The sequence below is a fragment of the Nymphalis io genome, chromosome 16 (genome assembly GCF_905147045.1).
Source record: "Nymphalis io chromosome 16, ilAglIoxx1.1, whole genome shotgun sequence".
Lineage (NCBI taxonomy): Eukaryota > Metazoa > Arthropoda > Insecta > Lepidoptera > Nymphalidae > Nymphalis > Nymphalis io.
In genome coordinates this window covers 10,929,997-10,950,241 of record NC_065903.1, presented here as the reverse complement: position 1 = coordinate 10,950,241, position 20,245 = coordinate 10,929,997, and the positions used below count along the sequence as shown (strand labels likewise).

Genomic DNA, 20,245 nt, shown 5'->3' with positions numbered 1-20,245 from the left:
TAAATTCAGTTGTTCAAAAACTTACAAATTATTTTTTAATGTTGTAATTAAATAATATACAATTAAAATATATAGCTTTATTGATTGTTGTCTAAACAATAATTGAAATAAATTTCTACGTAATATTATGACAACTTAACACATTTGTTTAAATTCAATTTGATTAATTAAGAACATTAAGAAGATTCAAAAGAGGTTCATTATTTTTAAATATTTAAACCTTTTAGCTGACATGAACTTTTGTTTAATATGTATATACATTTATTAAATAGCTATGTATGTATTATTTGGTCTTCTTTATTTAACAAAATAGTTTAGATATGATTTATTACACATTAACAATATAGTGCAAATGCGCATATTAATACTTATCATAAATTTTGTTATACAAATTATATCTACAACACGATACACATTATTATACATTGCAAAGCTGTATAATCATTGATTAAAAATACTATATAAATTATACAATTGTGACATATTTGAATAAAACCAAAAAACAATTAATTGAATTTAAATACGTATAATTGAAAATATATAAAACAATTTATTTTAAATAAAATATAACTATTTTTACAAGCTCATCTTAAATCGCTACTTTAATATTTTACAACGCTGAGTCTATTTTTTATTTAATCTTTAAGAAGGTAATCTTGATTCGGAATTGAATTGTAACATATATTCTAGTAAAAAGAGTGGACAGTAAGCCCGTAAGTAACAGTTACTGATTTTTTTTATTAATTATTACACCTTATAATTAAGTTTTTAAATAAAAGGTATTTTATATAGTATCCAGGAAATAACTTTCTACATAATATGCGCATATAATATATATATATGTAAATAAAAAAGTCTATTGCGCGATACGTGTAGCGACCTAAGCTTAAATCCGTAGCCTCGTAGACCGTAGCATATTTAAATGAACATTCATTTTAATACACAATAGTGTACATTAATAGATGTCATTGTATTTGAAATCAATGATTATAAGTGATATATAGTCTTAATTTAATTTAGTTATATGAAACTTATATCTATAATATATTATAAAGAAAATATATTAAGGTAAAGGTTCCGTAACAAACGTACTAGGGTCATTTAATATCTTAAACAAGAACACATTTAGAGCTCCCGTAGACTACAGACTTAACAATTACTCGAGAACTATAATTTTGACGGGCCGTTTGGCGTGGTTGGTATATAAAAATGGCTGAGCCGCATCTCAGACGATTCAATGGCCACTTATCCTGGATAATTGATTGGTTGATCGATCTAATATTGCCGGTTTTTTAGCGGTTTTTAAAATGTATTAATTTTCGACGGGCCGGTTGGCGTGGGTGACAGATACTTGCCTTTCACGCCGAAGGTTGTGGGTTCGATTCCCACCCAGGACAGACTTTTGTGTGCATGAACATGTCTGTTTGTCCTGAGTCTGGGTGTAATTATCTATATAAATATGTATTTACAAAAGAAAGGTAATATATGTAGTATAGCAGTTGTCTGGTTTCCATAGTACGAGCTCTGCTTAGTTTGGGATCAGATGGCCGTGTGTGAATAATGTCCCAAAAAAAAAAAAAAAACTTTCTCACCGGACACACACCGACTTTGAATTATCGGTTATCTTACATACAAGTGCGTATCTATTTTATTTTACCAACTAAGCTCCACGCTTTTGCAAATAATGGTAACAGAATTGTTGACACAAAGTGGACACTTTGTTTTTCCACACAAAACATCACGAGGAGCACAACAACATTGCACACATCAAGAGCCTGAAGTTATTTCTTATCCACATATTAAAGCATTTGCGGAGTGCAGGGTTTAATAAACCATTATATGTCTGTTTGATAATTAAGCATCCAACTGTACTGTCTACCAAAAGTCTGTAGTGTGAGGGAGCCTATAAGCTCAAATATTTTACACAAGTAAATATTTTGAAGCATTGGTGTAGGTTTATAGTATAGTAATTTTTACAATAAAAGGCACTGTTCCTAAAAATTTAACTATAATGATTATTACTGGAGTTCTGAATAAGTATTATAATAAGACAGAGAGTTAGTAACCTAATTAGGTACCTATTACTGTCGGGATCTAAATATCTTTTAGGATTAACATGATTTAGGAGTTCAAACGACAACGATTTCATTTGTCTGACTTAAGTTAATCATATTCATTTTAATTAAACAAATATTAGGTAAAGAAAAGCTTTGAAAACCTACGAACATATTCATTAATTAAAAAAAACAATTTGAATTAATTATTAACTATAAAGGTTACATATAAATATAAATACAATAGAAATATTTTTAAATAAATTAGCCTGTATAAAGTGCATTCAATTCTTAATACTAAGAGTGCGCTGGCTGGTTAAATTTTATTTTTTGGATTTTTTTACACTGAAAATTATCACGGATTTGGTGTTTTAATTAATTCGATTTAATCGAACATATAGGTGGTATACGTAACAATTAAATTTTATCGTCACAGTGAAAACTTCGTAGAACAAAAAGTAATAGTCTTTTTTTTAAATGTTTTTTTTTTAATTGTCACATATAAAAATAAACTTGCAAAGAAAATGAAATTGCCTTAAATATATATTAATAAAAAAATGCTACTGTAGATTACCGCGTGGAATACTGGCAAAAATTCTATATATTCATGATAATAAGAACCTAAGTTAAGATAGCTGGAATCTTAACTGATGATGGCGGGTTCAAACCCGGGCAAGCCCCGTTTTCATGTGCTTAATTTGTGTTTACAGTTCATCTCGTGTTCCGCGACAATCTGCATAGCGCACGTGTCGGATAAATTTCTGACACATGTGTACCTTATTCCTAATCGTCTCCTAAAGAGAAAAACCTTTTGCCAGGCTTTAATTTTTACTTTTTTGATAATAATTTGTAGTGCTATGATAAACCTGGATAATCCTACTATTTACTTATCATGTTTTTTTTATCCAAAAGTTTGTTCTAAAATATTCTTATATTATGCTATTATGAAGTTTTCACTGCAAAACGATATAATAATATACATACAGATTATAATTAACAATCAGTACATCACTACTAGACATCGATTACATAAGTACAATTATTTAATCAAATCCTTAAGTGCGTATGCATCTTATATATACATTTATGTTGATATCAAACAGTTGATATAACTTATGTTTGAAATACTAAATATAAGAATTTTCTTATTCAATACTAATTTTATTAAAGAAAATGGTATCGATTTTTTTTATTAATTCTATACGCTTAATTAATTAATATAATTTCAATGAAACTGTATTTATTTTATTTTTACACTGGGATGGGCTTAGGTTTCGATATTGAATCGAATTGGTCTGTCTATTCGACAATGTTCTTTGAAGATTTGCTCTCTAAAAGCATCAAGACAATTTCATATTGCCAATATTCAAATATTATAATATATTAATGACTCTATTTTTATACTGGACAGTGTAAAAGTGACTAATGTTAATTTTTTTTAAAAGATAAACTAATATGAGTACAAGGTAATATTTTTTAATCCAATAAATAATAATTAAATAATATAATGTTGCTTCAAAGTCTTACACTTTTGTTTTCTTTTATTCGTATAGATTATAATATAAATAAATTAGCAATGGTCCAATAACATTGTAATTTTACTGATTTATAATGTTTTTACATGTATTTTGTAAAATGTGTAATATTGTTATATAGTAATTTGAATGACTAATGTACTTATGTTATGCAGTATTGCTGATTGTAAAATGACGTCAAACCTATGTAATCAGGGAAAATACTTATTTCACTTACACACATATATATATACTTACGCTAGACGAATACGATTAAATTCCCTCCAAAAACTTGGCACATACATCTAATATTACAAAGTATTATTTGGCATTAAATAACGATATAAAGAGGGCGCCATGTTGTTTACCTTTACGCAGTAACTTTTTTTTTTTTTTTAAATCGCTATAAGTAACAGATTATGAATTTGGTTTCGACTAATAAAAAGTCGTTTTTGCAATGATATTTTATGCATAATAAACAACACAGCACCAAACTTAACCAAAGATGACATAATAATTAATTATATATATAAGCCCGCGGTTAATTGTCCATTACACAAACACGGGCCCTTCACTTTCCACTCACAGGACGTGTAAATTTTCACAGTTTTTGAATTTCGAATCTTCTTTACCAAATATCCACGTTAACATCTGCCTGGCTTTCATACTCGCTCGAACGACACCCCTCGATTTGTACCAATGTGCGGGGGAGGACTCCCTGCCACCGTCAGCCGAATATTGCTGCCTTTTCAGTCGTATTTGATTAAGAATACCCACGAGTAATTCGTCGACGTTGTGGTTAATTCCAACAGACACTTCTATAAACTTCGCTTTGTACGTGCACGCGAGACACTTGCCGTCTGTGAACAGATAAATCAAATAAACAAAATGCCGTCGAAAAAAATTCGAACTCTTGGGAATAAATGTTGACAACTATTTTATTCATGAAATAATAACTTTCTGCATGTCACACGAATATATTAAATCATAGAAGTTATTTTAAAGGCACACTGAGTAGAAAACGTATTTGAACTAAATTCAATTCTGGATGTTACTAGCGAATACACTTTTAGATGTTTTAAAAAACATTTTTAGTTTGATAAATATTACTCTATCATAGCAGTTGAAGCTAAATTTTAATTATGTATCTTATTTTCATTTAAATCACAAATAACTAAACGTTATAGAAATCGTGTAATTATGTGGAAGTCGCAAATTAGATCCTGACATGGGAAGAAGCATAAAGGCATTCTTTACACAAGTTTAATCCAGTTGGAGTAGAAGTTGAAATATAAGAACTATTTCAAGCAGTTTTATAAGCTAACATTGTTAGGAAAATGGGAATAATTTCAAGGTCGAGATGTCGTCAAATCAATTGACTTAATAATGGGGATAACAACGTTACGTTTCTATCTAGAGAAGTCCCTAACGGCTTTTTTATATAGAAGCTGGTTTTTGTTGTATAATGTTGTTTGGTATTAAAGTTTGTTATAGAATGTTTTTTTAAGAAAAAAATCCGTTTTTATATATTTTTTAATTTCGATATTTATTTTGAGAAAGATTCTAATTCGATTTCACTTTATATTTTTTAAGCACGTTTGAACACGTGAATCTTAACCGAAGATTGCGGATTTAAATCTGTTTGTCGTGTTTTGTGTTTCATTTGTATTCATAATTCATATTATGTTCATTGAAGATGGAAAACATCGTGGGAAAAACTTAAGGCGGATGATAATCTACCACTTATCTTTTTTTTAACTTGTTTATACGAAAAAATTTGCTCAAATTAATTCGACATATGTCTTTTTGGTCATACAATCAGTCATTTACTTTTTAGTTGCCAAGATTGCTTAGTGAGTGAATGGGCTTATAAGGCTGCAGTTCATTAGGTTTTGGGTTCGAATTCTGGGTCAAGATTCTAACAAAAAATTTTAGGTAGTCCGTTCGTGTCAGATTGCTGTCCTATCGGATTATGAAGATAGATTTTGTAACATGACAATCTACCCTCTAACTTAGATGTATTAACAAAATTAGAAAAAAAAGAATTGTTTTAAATAATACCTTGAGTAGAAACAGCTCTACTCCTTGCCAGGTCAATTTTGTTACCAACGAGCAGCGCCGGTCGGGCCCTCAGCATGTCGAAATCAATAAGTCTCGCCAGTTCCTGTTCAGCCTTCTGGAACGATGCCTTGTCCACCACGGAGTAAATAACCACAAATGCGTCTGGTGGCTCTGAACGATCAATTTCTTCCTACGAAAAAAAGGGGAAGTTCTTAAAAAAATTACACCCAAAAAATGAATCCAATTTTTCAACAATTTCGATATTCGTTAAAGAACAGGACATGCAACTTTTAATGATATACGAATCAAAATCGTGTATGTCGTATGTTGATAATCAACATTTCATGAGTGAGATACGTAGTCACCACAGAATATCCATGTTGTGGCAATTCACTCTGTCACGCTGTAAAGGCCAAAAGCAATAACTCATATGACAGTCAATAAGCAAATGCATTGATTCGAAATTGGAAAATGTAATCATTTTAGACTTTGATAAATACCGAAAAAAAAGGCTGACGTGTAAAATGATGTTGTTAACAATTAAAATATTTATTTAGGACATATTTGTATAGTATATGTTTTTATTTTTGGCCAACCGTAAACAGTTTTACATTTATCAACTAATAATAATAATTAAGGCTTACAACAGAATTCGTAAATAATCGAGGTATATTAATGTATTTATATACATAATATATTAATTTAATTGTAAATAATTTAGTAACAGAGAATGCACTTATATTTTTCCGAATTTTCATGGAAATCCATGCTATGAAAACAATACAAAAATCAAATCATTTTTTTATTTGAAAATTAGTCTCTGTATTATTTTTATTAAATATAATAGAGCCCGAGTATCATATATGTAAAACTAATTGGTTTTCAGTTCGCTTCGTTCGTCCAGCTCGTAATTCGCTTTGTAAATAAATTAATCTTCTAGATTCAGTGTAGTGTAACGAACTTCTTCAAAGTCGTGCGCCGAATTTAACACAATGTAAAGAATCATTCCAAAAATGCTTTAGAATATTATTGTAATGAAAAGGTTGAAATTGCTTTTATGAAAAATAACCAAGGTAGCGGACTATCCGTTGGAACTTTTGTTAAAAGAAAAAGAAGATCAAACAACTTCAAACGTAAAAATATTTGTCTTATATATTTATCTAATTAGACATAAGAAATTAAAAACAGTACCGGTTGTTTTTGATTTTTTTTTGTTGCTCTAATGTACTTTTAATTTTCTTTGCTCTCTTAGAGCTCTCATTTTCACTCGAGTGAAAATTAGCTTCGTTAATTACTATCCTTCGCTCGCGTATTCGCATGAAATACGGTGCTAATGGAAACCAATTCACCTAGACCCTTCTGGAAAATGCAGTCTCTTCACATTTAAAGGTTACGCTGCTGTGGAAATTGACACAAACAATTAAGCACTTCTTTCTCACAAGGCTCTATATTTCGTTTATATAAAAGTGTGTATTTAATAGTTTTTTTATTATTTTCAATTCTATTAATGAAGTACCTTATATTTTTTTATCATAGGATAATTAGCAGAATCTAAATCATTTACATTAACACTATAAAACATTCATTGTTGAGAAGGTTTGGAGCTTATTCTACCACGCTGCTCCAGTACGGGTTGGTGGAATACATATGTGGCAGAATTTCAGTGAAATTAGACACATGCAGGTTTCCTCAAGATGTTTTCCTTCACCCTAAAGTACGAGATGAATTTTAATCACAAATTAAGCTCATGTAAATTCATGCGTCCTAACCACAAGGCCATCTCGGCTAGTTAACTAAAATAAAACTAAGCTTTTTAATATTTTATTTCAAACAAGCGCCGATAAAAATGACTTTATTTCTTTTTGCATTTCAAAGTTTGAAACTGACGCGCGTTCGGTTATTGAGTTGCGAATAGCGACAACAACACTAGTCTGCTGTCGGTTTGTTTTTATTGAATTTTTCTTATGTATTCAATATGGATTGTTTTTTATTTCTTTTTGATAGACGAGTTTATTGGTTCAAATAGAAGTGAAGTTTGACAAAGTTAATATCAGTTTTATAGATTTTAGTCATAAAAGGAGTTGAGAGGTCGAAGATTGAAAGAGGACAAACTTTGAAGACGAATAAGTGACACTTTAAGTTGTACTGTTATAAACAGTGACTGATGATGGACGGTCCTTCTGACTGATTTCGGCCAAAGGGGCCAATCTCAAAGAAGACTAGTTAACTGCTTATGACGTCGTAACATAGTGATCAAGTGTACGCAAACTGAGGTGTACTCCCATAATGTGGTGGGACGGCAATCTGACACGACCGGAAAGACTTTAAGCGGCGGACAGTTTTACGTGAGAGGATTTACCCATTTCCAATTTCCAGAGTCCGGGCTGCTACTGAGAATCGTCGAAAGAGTTGTTTTGTTTACAATCTAGGTGATTTTAGATATCAAAATATAGGTCTAGAATACTAAAACTAATTTGAAACACTAACAAGAATTAATAGACACGGCGATAGTCTTACCACTGGGCCATCTTGCCTATAACACAAATTTGCACAAAGAAAACTGAGTTATAAAAAATATCTTAATTCGACTTAATATAAAAAAACTATAATCCAAACGTATGTATGTCTGTAAATGGGATGTGTGTGTTAATACCGATTGATCGATTAAACATTCGGTGAATCTATTCATTCTGTTCTCGCTAATCTCAATAACTACCAGTCCGATTTGATAGTATATTTATTGAGTTATGTTATATGTTATACTTTATGTTACAACCCTTTGAAGTGTAGTATTAACCATAAACGTGAACCTTATATCACAATGCAATATCGCAAGCTTTATGAAACAGGCTATTTATGTAATTTAGATTTAACGCGGATGAAATTGCGAAGCACAACTGCTATTATAATAAAATAATCTATATAGGTTTATTAATGTGCACATTTTGAAGTTTTGAAACGACATAATAGCCAATTGTAATTATAATTTGTTTTTGTGTACATACATATTTTTAAATACCTGTTATCTGATTAACTTGAGGTACATAACAATTCTATTTTAAAATTATTTAAAAAATTGCTATAACTAAAAATTGATATAACTAATTAATAAGTATTCAGAAATATAAACATTCATAATATGCTGCTTCGCGATTTCAACCGTGTTAAATGGTATGGTATGTATGGTATCCACCATGGTAGCCCGTAGCGTGGTGTTATATAGCCTCAAGAATTGGACTACAAAATGAAATCTTTCTTTTTCAAATTCGACTATTAGTTCAAAAGATTAGCGCCTTTAAACAAACATAACCATAAACTCATAAGCTTTATCACATTAGTATATATAAGTAAGGTACTACTTCAGTTGAAAATGACTTGAAAAAAAATATGTTGATACCAAATAGAATTAAATTTAACAAAAACTATTCAATATTAATTATATTATTAATATTAATCATATTATTATTAATTTTAAATCGTTTTGTTTTTATTAGCCGTTTCAGTTGTTTTGGTTGAAGCAACGAAGCTTTGTATTCCTTTGATTATTTCCCGAAGTTTTGAATTGCAAGTAAATTCAGAAAGAAAACGCTGAATAATACAAAATAATTCGTTTATATACCGCAGTGAGTGTATGGTCGTTGGTATGTTAATGTTATTATTTAAACTGATCATCTCACTGCGTTAGGTAAAGTGAATACATGTAACAGCTTTACTTATAAACGATGATTAGCGGTGTTTAGTTAAACACTGTTTTCTCTTTCAGTCGTCATTGATTTGACATTCGAAAGAAAAAGACGCATATTGTTTAACTAATCCAAACACTTGTAATAGGTAAAACCGATACTAATAAGAATCGACGTATCTGAATGAGTTGCGAGTGATAAACAATTACTAAAATTGTATGTTTCTCCAAAATAAATAAATTACGTACATAGTAGCATCATGTATTAAAATTTAACTTTATTCAATTAAGTATCGTATGGAGTTGTAAAATTTATAAAGGACAATATTTTTTTCTCTTGTAACACAAGAATTATGGCTACTTATGTTTTTAGGAGGTTTTGTCATAATTGGAATAACTTAGCGAATATAATACCTATGGAAGAAATAAAATAAATTTAAAAACTTTGTCGTCTCAAAGAAGTAACTTATATAAAAATAAAGGAATATAGTTTAACAAATCTCAGCATTACTAGAGTTTGTTACTTGAAATATAAGGAGAATATTTGTTACATTTATTTACTTTAAAATTATACGTATATTATTAAACTTTCCAAAGTGCTATTTCAATAAAATTTCTGTTATATTAGAAATGTATGTTCAGTAGGCATAAAAATGTTCACGGTAGCATGCGAAAGCGATCCCGTGGGGCTCCTCGTTAAGACGGAAAGGGTACCGCTGGTTTTTTAATGGGTATTCCGATGTTCGGGGCGCGCTCGGCGCCTTGGACACCGGCGATCCCCACATACCCCCCACTGCTCTCGTAGGGGAAAAGCGTAACGCGTTTTTCCAGCGTTATAAAAAAAAGGTATATAAATGTGGATACAGTGATTTGTAAATTTATTTCAGTTTAAATACTTGGTTATACGAAATGTAGTCGTTGCATATTGAATAGTTTTATTTTAAAATAGTATTTACAATAAACAAAAGTATAGCTAATAACTAAGAGTTAGTTGGTTTGGTAGTTATAACACGTGAATTTTAACTGAAGATTGCGATTCGGACTCGAGTAAGAAACACTGTTTTCGTGTACTTCATGTATGTTTATAATTAATCTCGTGTTCGGCGGTTAAGAACACTATCGTCAGGAAATGTGCATGGACGGGATGAAATTCTGCAACATGCTCCACAAAGGAGCCGATATAGCCCAGTGGTTAGAAGGCGTGAATCTTAACCGATGATAGTGCATTCAAACCCGGGCAAGCACCACTGAATCTTCACGTGCTTAATTTATGTTTATAATTCATGTCGTACTTGACGGCGAAGGAAAACATCGTGAGGCAACCTGCATGTGCCAAATTTCACTGAAATTCTGTAACATATGTGTGTACTCCACCAACCCCAAGCGTGGTGGAATAAGCTCCAAACCTTCTCCCCGAAAAAAAGTAGAGGGGGCCTTAGCCCAGCAGTGCGACATTCACAGGCTTTCACTGTGTATATCCACAAACATGATTTGAATTAACATGGAATAAGCTGCAGATCTTATCGAGAGTAGAAGAGGAATTTGCCTAAAGTATATAAAATATAATTAATATATAGTTATAAATTATTTGATTTTGGTTACCTTAGTGCTTGTGCAATTCACAAAGTATAGTTCTGACTCTTCACCATTCAGCATAATGGACACTTTCTGTTCTGAACTGTCGATATCTGTAAAGATTAAACTGTATTAATATTGTATGTATATATATATATATATTATTAAGGATGGAGTATATATTTTGACTTTTTTTTTTATTGAATAGGAAGGTGGACGAGCATATGGGCCACCTGATGGTAAGTGGTCACCAAACGCCCTTAGACATTGGCATTGTAAGAAATGTTAACCATCGCTTACATCACCAATGCGCCACCAACCTTGGGAACTAAGATGTTATGTCCCTTGTGCCTGTAATTACACTGGCTCACTCACCCTTCAAACCGGAACACAACAATACCAAGTACTGCTGTTTTGCGGTAGAATATCTGATGAGTGGGTGGTACCTACCCAGACGATCTTGCACAAAGCTCTACCACCAGTAAAACTTAACATAAACCTAAGACTTGTCGTAGAATTTTGTCATAATTAGCGATAGGAAGGACCGAAAGACGCAACACTAGTTCAACATTTAAATTGTCAGATAATTCTTATACATCGCTGATGGTAGAGTGCGCTAGGGGTTCTAAAAGATCGGACCACGGATGCGGTGGCCCGAGGGGACGTAGTTCTGGCAGTATCGATAGATGTTTCGAACGCCTTCAATAGTCTTCCTTTCGAGACTATTGGGGAGGCACTCCGATACCACGAGGTGCTTTCCTATCTCAGGAGGCTGTTGGGAGCATACCTCCAGGACCGGGTAGTCCTCTGGGAGGGGGGCGATGGGCGTCTAGTCCGGCGTCGGGTAGGCTGTGCCGCTCCACAGGGGTCAGTACTCGGCCCAATTCTGTGGAATATTGGCTTCGACTGAATGGGGGTGTTGTGCTATGCGGACGACACTCTCATCACGGCGACAGGGCGGAATTATCAGGAGGCGGCTCGCCTGGCCGAAGTCGGTACGTCGCTCACAGTGGACCGCATAGGAATGTTGGGTTTGAGGGTCTCCATCTCAAAAACGGAGGCCCTCTTATTCCACGGTCCACGTCGAGGCTCCCCTCGAGGGGCGTTTATCACCGTCCAGGGGACGGTGATTAAGGTGCAGGCCCACATGAAGTATCTGGGCCTGACACTGGACGGAAGATGGAGCTTCGGGCAGCATTTTGTCCAACTTGGCCCGAAGCTCATCAACAGTGCTGCTGCCTTAAGCCGGCTCCTACCAAATGTAGGAGGGCCGGAAACGCCATGCCGGCAATTATACGCCGGTGTTGTGCGGTCCATGGCTCTGTACGGTGCTCCCATCTGGGTGGACGCTCTCACCGCTCGGAACAAGGTTCTCTTGCGAAGGCCGCAGAGAATCATAGCGGTGAGGGTGATACGCGGATATCGTACGGTGTCGTGGACGGCGGCAACACTTCTCGCGGGCGATCCGCCTTGGGAGCTCCAGGCGGAGGTGCTCGCGGAAGCGTACCGGTTCCGGGCGGAAGTGAGGTCGCGTGGCGACCGTCCAGGGTGGGAGGAGGTGCTGCGAATCAAGACTGTCGCCCAGCAAGCCCTGATTCGCAGGTAGTAGGAGGATCTGAGGTCCCCATCAGCAGGCCTGGCGACAGTGGAGGCGATCCGTCCCCACTTGAGTCGTTGGGTAACGAGAAAAGGCGGCACACTGACCTTCAGACTGACTCAGGTGCTTACTGGACATGGAGGCTTCGGTAAGTACCTGCACGGAATAGTCAGGCGGGAGGTAACGCCCTCCTGCCACGAGTGTGGTGCGCCTACGGACACGGCATGCTATACTCTGATGGAGTGTGCCGCTTGGGGGCCTCAGCGCCTTTCCCTGGCGACTTTAATCGGCGGAGACCTTTCGCTGCCGAGCGTGATAAATGCCATGCTTGGTAGCGAAAGGTGCATGTCGCAGAAAGATGCCGCGGAGCGGGAGCGCGAGGAGAGTGCCTCCGCTGACCCGCTTCGCCGAAGAAGACCGGGGAGAAGACGCCGGCGCTATGCGCATCTTCTCCTCCCGCCGTGAGTGTCACCGGGGCCAGGGGGTCTCTGTACCTCGAGTACCCCCTAGGATTTGGAGGCCCGCAGAAGCGGGCTAACCGTCGGGACGGCACGGTAGTATGCGTAAGCGATCCCGTGACGTCCCCCGACAAGATGGAGAGGGTACCGCTGGTTTTTTAGTGGGTATTCCGGCGCCTTCAGCGCCGGCGAGTCCCACATACCCCCCACCTCATGTGGGGGAAACACATAAATGTGTTTTTCCAGCGAGAGAAAAAAAAAGTGGTTCTAAAAGAAGAATAGAAATGACGGCAAAACTTTTGACATTTTAAATAGAAACCGAGTACTGGTTGAGTTTTCGATATTTAATTCTTCGTAGCCTTAACATATGAATGGATGGAATAAATGGAATTTATTTATTACTTGGACTCATGAACTCTGCTTAGTGGTAGGGCCTTTTTGCAACTTTGTCGTGGTTCCCACCCACTTATCACGTATTCTACCACTAAACAGCACTGATTGGTATTATTGTGTTCCGAATGCAAGGGTGAGGTAACCGGGGCAATTAATATTTCTTACATCGCCAATTGATACGGGAGGTGGTGACCACTCACCATCAGATAACCCATTTGTCAGTTACCATATCCTATGATATGGTAACTGACAAATATATATATAAAGGCCACTGCGATAAAAATGGATACAATCCATGAACAATAACTCATGTATGTCAATTTCAGCCACATTAGGGGCGAAAAATGCCTGAACATAATCGTGTCACAAAGATTAATAGCCTTTTTTGTGGTGACCGTTGTTTAGCTTTTCAATGACTTTCAAACAATACAGTTGATAAACGAAAATATTTTTAGCTTTCTACAAATTGTTTCAAATTTTTTCAAAAAAAAAGGTATTTAAAAAAGAGGGTATAGAGTATATCGGAAACTAACAAAATATATGTATGTAAGTATTTATTTAATTGAAGAAACAGTGTTTTGATTTTTATTATATTCTATGTTTTGTTATTTTCTTAAATTAATTTTTTTTATAAAAACCATTTGATGTTTCACGTATATTTTTGATACTAAATAATATTAGATCCCTTATTTCACTACAAATTTAGGTCGTAAGGGATTTGGTACCACGCGACGATTAGGTGGGGTTATTATTTTGTCATTGCCTACCGGTGAAGGTGACTCAACATCACGCGCAATTTGTTCATCAGCCTTCCAAAAAAATTAAAATAAAACGTTGAATAATTGTTACCGTTTAAATTTTAATTTGCATTTACAACACCTGTTTTTAATATCATAAATTCTAAATACGGATATAATTGAATTTTTTAACATCAATTCTTGCACGGAAATGTATAAATTTTAATATTAAACTTTTATTAGCGGTGAAATCATCAAGCATTCATAAAATTTCGTAATTGCTTGTAATTAAATTCTTAAACATTTTCTTTGTTGTCATCATCTTGTACAAATGTTAAAAAATACTTTTCTTAAGTCTTTTTCGTTGTTATTCTAATTGAAATGTATATAAAAATAAATTGAAATAAACAGAAAAAAAAATTTAGATAATGTATTTCAACGTATCTCAATATTCTGAAACTTGAATGTTATATATCACTGTTTATAAGATCATTATCTTATAAACAGTGATATATCTTATAAACAGTATATGTATATATATATATATAATTATCTTTTAAGTAATTTTTGATCGATTTCAGTCAGGTCGGCCGATGATCAATGGCAATGTACTACTTCGGCTAGAGACATTACAGGCGAAACCGATAGCTTAAATATAAATATTTATTTAGAATCATTTTAAATGTCATAAAATATTTTTTGAAAAAATAAAGAAAATTTTGAAGTTTTTTCCCTAAAATGAACACGAGATGAATTAAAAACACAAATAAACTCAGTGGTATCTGGATTTGGACTTCTACTAGCTACGTTCATGTTACTTAGTCGAGTTCCAAATCAATGAAAGTTAAACACGTACGTTTAAACAGTCCCCAAGTAAAACAAACGACGTGTACTTGAGAGGTAAATGTCTAGGGAGTCGAAACTGACGCGAAGATTCCGATTGAAACTTCTCACCATATCCTTGTTATGTGGCGAAGGAAACCTCAGTTTAAAATAAAAATATTATTCAAATATTCTTGAACTTGATTTTGAATTTGACTAGAAGAAGATACTGAGCTGATGCAGAATTTAAAACAGAAATACTTAGTGTTGTTGTGTACCAGCTTGAACGGTGAGTGAGCTAGTATTTCTTACATTGCCAATGTCTATGGGCGATGGAGACCACTTAATGATAGCTGGCCCAATTGCCCGTCCGCCTACCTATATCATAAACAAAGGAAAAACGATACTTAAAAATAAAAAAATACCCATAAAGGGTCACCGCGCCGGTTAGACGTGGAACATTGAAATTATTATTATTGAAAGAATTTATAAATAGAGAAAATATATACGGAGTAAGGGAATAAATAAAAATTTGGCATTAAATAAATAAAATCATATCGTTTAGTTACTAAAAAAATGTTATATTCATTATTGTAATAATAAATAGCAACGAAGTATGTTATAACAAACGCGCCACGTACACACGAGGTAATAAAAGGCGGTGGAGAGATGAGAGCGTTATTTCGTTTGCCATCACGGCGTACCCGTCAGTCTTACAGCCAAGGCACGCCAATAGATGTTCCATATAAAAAATAGTAGTTGCACACAATACTTAACGAACTAATAATTTACTTAGCTAAAATACTTCACTGGTGGTAGGGCTTTGTGCAAGCTCGTCTGGGTAGGTACCACCACCACTCATCAGATATTCTACCGCAAAACAGCAGTACTTGATATTGTTGTGTTGCGGGTTGAAGGGTGAGTAAGCCAGTGTAATTACAGGCACAAGGGACATAAAATCTTAGTTCCCAAAGTTGGTGGCGTATTGGCTATGTAAGCGATGGTTGACATTTCTTACAATGCCAAGGTCTAAAGGCGTTGGTGACCATTTACCATCAGGTGGCCCATATGCTCGTCCACCTTCCTATTCTATATAAAGGAATCATCATCGTCTCCTTATCAGTTTATCACATTCATTGGTGATCGACATAGTGTTCAAACAATTTGAAATGAAACGTAAGACTTTTACAGCAGAAATACCTTACTATTCCGTCCATACGTTTGCGTTGATGCGCTTGACAATAATTCTTAACCGGGTTTTGCGACAACTACGGTGAGACGGTTGTTATCACAACCAGAACTACACGTGATAAATAAAAATCAATCAAAGTCAAACTTATAACCCATAAGCTAATTCCACAATTACGTGGTCATGTATAATTCAACGTTCAAATTTGATTATTTACCCTTTAAGGGGTACCATATCCAAAAAAGGTAACCGATTTAACTTTCTCGGTTGTGCCGCATTTGGGTAACAATTACAGCATATTATTAATATAATAACAAGCGTTAATTTAAAAAAAATACACATTTTTTTACAAATTGCTTCAATAATATTTTTACTAACTGATAACAAACTACGACTTAGTTTCAACATTTTAACATTTAGTTTTGACATAGTTTTCAACATTTAAATTTCGAATCTATCAATTCCATTCAATTCAATCAACAGCCAATCGTTGTCCACTGCTGAACATAGGCCTCTTCCAAGGTGCGCCAAAGCTACCTGTCCTCCGTCTTCCGCATCTAGTTGGTGCCCGCCACCTTCTTAAGGTCGTCGGTCCACCTGGCTGGAGGGCGCCCTACGCTGCGCTTGCCGATTCGCGGTCTCCACTCTAGGACTCGTCTGCTCCAACGGCCATCGGTCCTACGACATACGTGACCAGCCCACTGCCACTTCAGCCTGCTAATTTTGCAAGCTATGTCGGTGACTCCGGTTCTTTTCCGGATAATCTCATTTCTATATTTGAATAATATTTATTATGTTTTTTTTATTGTAAAATATTTCCGTCGTATTTAGTTGTGGAGTTGTAAATTTAGTTAATAACAGCCTGCAGTCCCACTACTGGGAAAATTTTCCTCCTCTCCTCTGGATATAAAGTTTGGAGCTTATTTCGCCACTCTGTTCCAATGTAGAATAATTTATACGAAGCATGTTTTTATAGAAATAACCAATAAATTCATACACTAAGCTCTTACAGCGTGTAAGATCTTCAAATAATATTAATAATAAAAATATTACTGTAAATTATTTTAATGAGCATGTCGTGTATACATGTTTAGGAATGTAATGTAGCTTGAAATTGTATAAGTTCGTAATTTTAATTTGTGTCCTGATTGTAATCTGTTTGTGGATCGAAAAAAAGTAATAGAATCATGAAATCACAGTCCAGGTGTGAATTTGCAATAGTACTTGCAGTAGTTTTGTCAAAATTAAGCCAACTAAATAAGCGAGATAAGAAATTACACAATCACAATGTATATATGTGTTCTCACTCTTCTTCTTTTTATACCAATTCTTTCTCTGTCCAAGCAGTTCGCCTATGGAATTCTTTACCACTCCACTTACGACCATCTCAAACTATTAACACATTTAAAATACGACTCAAGGCATTTTATTTATCTTTATAAATATCAGGGAGTGTTGTTTTATTATCTGCCGCACTTGTTTGCTATTTATTATTATTTTTATCATAATAACATTTTTTTTAATGTTTTGTTTTATATATTATATATGTATGTATCCAGCCAGGTGGACCGACGACCTTAAAAAGGTGGCGGGCACCAATTGGATGCGGAAGGCGGAGGACAGGGAGCTTTGGCGCACCTTGGGACATGCCTATGTTCAGCAGTGGACAACGATTGGCTGTTGATTGATTGATTGATATGTATGTTTATATATATATTATTTATTTATATGTATGTATATTTAGCTATAGTACTGTGTATATATATGTTTATATTTATTTAAAAAATAAAAATTGAGATGATTAGTACACCTCCTTACCGCTTTATTTATTTATTTATTTCATGTCCTTCACCCAAAGGTTGTCTGGGAGAGATCGCTATTTTAGCGATAAGACCGCCTTTTGTACAAAATAGTTTTCGTTTCTTTTGTGTTTGTGTTTTAAATGGTTCTGTAACTCTTTTGGTGTACAATAAAGCATATTCTATTCTATTCTATATGTGGCGGAGACCGGATCGTAACGATAGCTTACTGGAGTTGAAAGACAATCATAGTCAATACTTGTAATGTAATACATTGCTTTTTTTTAAAGTTGTAACCAATAAAATAAAATAGCAATAAAGTTAAGCAAGCGTATGAACGTTTAGTCCGTGGAGATTCAATGATAATAAACGAGTATATAAAAATAACCCGCAATATTGGATTCATATATATTCACGTATAATAAAACCTCGGGATGATAAAAGTGATGATTAACCATTTAATATCGAGAGCATGAAAAACCAACTCGATCTTCGTACCTAATAACAGGTTTTTCCTCCATTAGTCACTCCCTTATCGATCAGCGATTAATCAAAATGCTAGCGTGACTTCTAATTTATCAACACTATGCTTTAAAATACAAGCAATAATGACTCTTTGACCACTAATGTTATTAATTTAGTTATTATGTTGCACTTTTTTGAATTTGGATCGATTCAATATTTTTTAACCGACTTCAAAAAAGGAGGAGGTTCTCAATTTGGTTGTTTTTTATGTTTGTCCCATGTTGTTTGGTCCCATTTCAATTTGAAGAAAAAATATGAACCTTAAGGGTGCAAAAATAGAGGATGTCTGTTTTATGGGCTCCAATTTTATTTGAAGTTAGTTTTATTTTAATATAGATATTTTTTAATACGCTACCTGCGCTAGGAGATGCATTTGCTTGTGTGACTACCGACGATTATAAAAGGTGAGGTTTAAGGTTATTAGGACGTTAACCGCCGATGATTTTGATGCTGTACCTTAATCATTGAATTGTTTTGTTACAAAAATTTTATATTTAAAAATATTTTTGTAATAGCTTTGTTTTGAAATGTATCTCAATTCTGACATTCAATATTTATTCATAAAAAATATGCATTTCATTATATTTGGGATTATTTGTTGTTTGTTCGAATAAATACTATGTATCGTAGTTATGGTTTTACAAGTTATTTATTTTATATAAAACTTAAATAAGTATATAAATAACAATAATATATTATTCGTATGTTATAACGGATTCGACAACACGATTGTTGTTTATCGACGGAATAACTCTTGGATGATTTCTACCCAGAGCTATTAAAATTTCATTAATGGTAAGATGGAAAATACGATTTCAACTTAGGTGTAAGTCGCATGAAAATTTTTACCTATCCTTAAGAGGACAGAGCTTTCGAAAACTTACAACGAAAAATATACCTCTTACGCCTTTTCGAATTATTTAATATCATTAAATGACGTTGTTCTTTTGTCCAAAAGCGGTTTCACTGTCGTGTTCGATATTAAAAAAAAAACGAAATCTTCTTCCAAATTTATAAACACAAATCTGACTAATAATTGCTAGTAATAATAATGCACAAATATTCGTCTCTTTTTATATATATTTTCCGTTGAAACACTTGGACCTTGTACAAGCACAAACATTTTTCTTAAAACATGAATTCCATATGTTATTGCCATTGCTACTGGTAACAAGTTCATTTTCTAAATTTAACGGGGAAATGCTGTTTGCATTTTTGCCTCAATTTCTATACGAGCATGATTTACAATAACATTTTTAATTTTGATCTGGATATACCTATTGTTAATAAACTTACGACTACCTAAGTAACCTAATTCCGCCCGTGAGGTTAAAAAACAATTGTGTGGTTTAGCCGTGAAAGCGTGACAAATAATATAAGAATTAATTTTATTATTTAAATTTCTTAGTAAGTACCTACTTACATAAAGTAGATTTTGATGTGATTTGACATAATCGTATTTCATTAATATATACTAATTTTAATTGTCATTCATACAACTATCATAGAAAACAATATAATCAGTTTTTTTTTTAATTTTCGTTTTTGTTTCAATTCAAACGTCGCTTTTTGAGATCCAATGTATTTTTTTTTGTGAAACTGAATTTCTCATAGAGGTTTAACTTACGAATTATAATATTGTCGTTATTAAATTATATTTGAATACGACGTAATGAGCACGTGTGTTTGTGTGCGTAACGCACACTCATGTAATTTCCCCCAGTCTCTGCTGATTGGGTTAATTCAATTCGCCCCTTTGAATATTAATATTAATCTTTTTTGAGATTTCTGTGTCTTCATATTCATAATATTCGTTGATGTTCATACAGGATAAATAAA

The 20,245-nt window shown here is 33.8% G+C and overlaps 1 protein-coding gene across 1 annotated transcript in view; it reads right to left on the bottom strand.

The window, feature by feature from the left end:
- Positions 1 to 3,638: 3,638 nt before the first annotated feature.
- LOC126774322 (GTP-binding protein REM 1) overlaps positions 3,639 to 20,245 on the bottom strand; it is a 125,825-nt gene continuing 109,218 nt past the window's right edge. The window contains exons 3-5 of the mRNA XM_050495791.1: positions 10,914 to 10,999; positions 5,630 to 5,819; positions 3,639 to 4,428 (exon numbers count right to left, since the gene is read on the bottom strand). Of these exons, the coding sequence (XP_050351748.1) occupies positions 4,151 to 4,428; positions 5,630 to 5,819; positions 10,914 to 10,999 (554 nt within the window). The 3' untranslated portion in view covers positions 3,639 to 4,150. The remainder of the gene's footprint in view (positions 4,429 to 5,629; positions 5,820 to 10,913; positions 11,000 to 20,245) is intronic.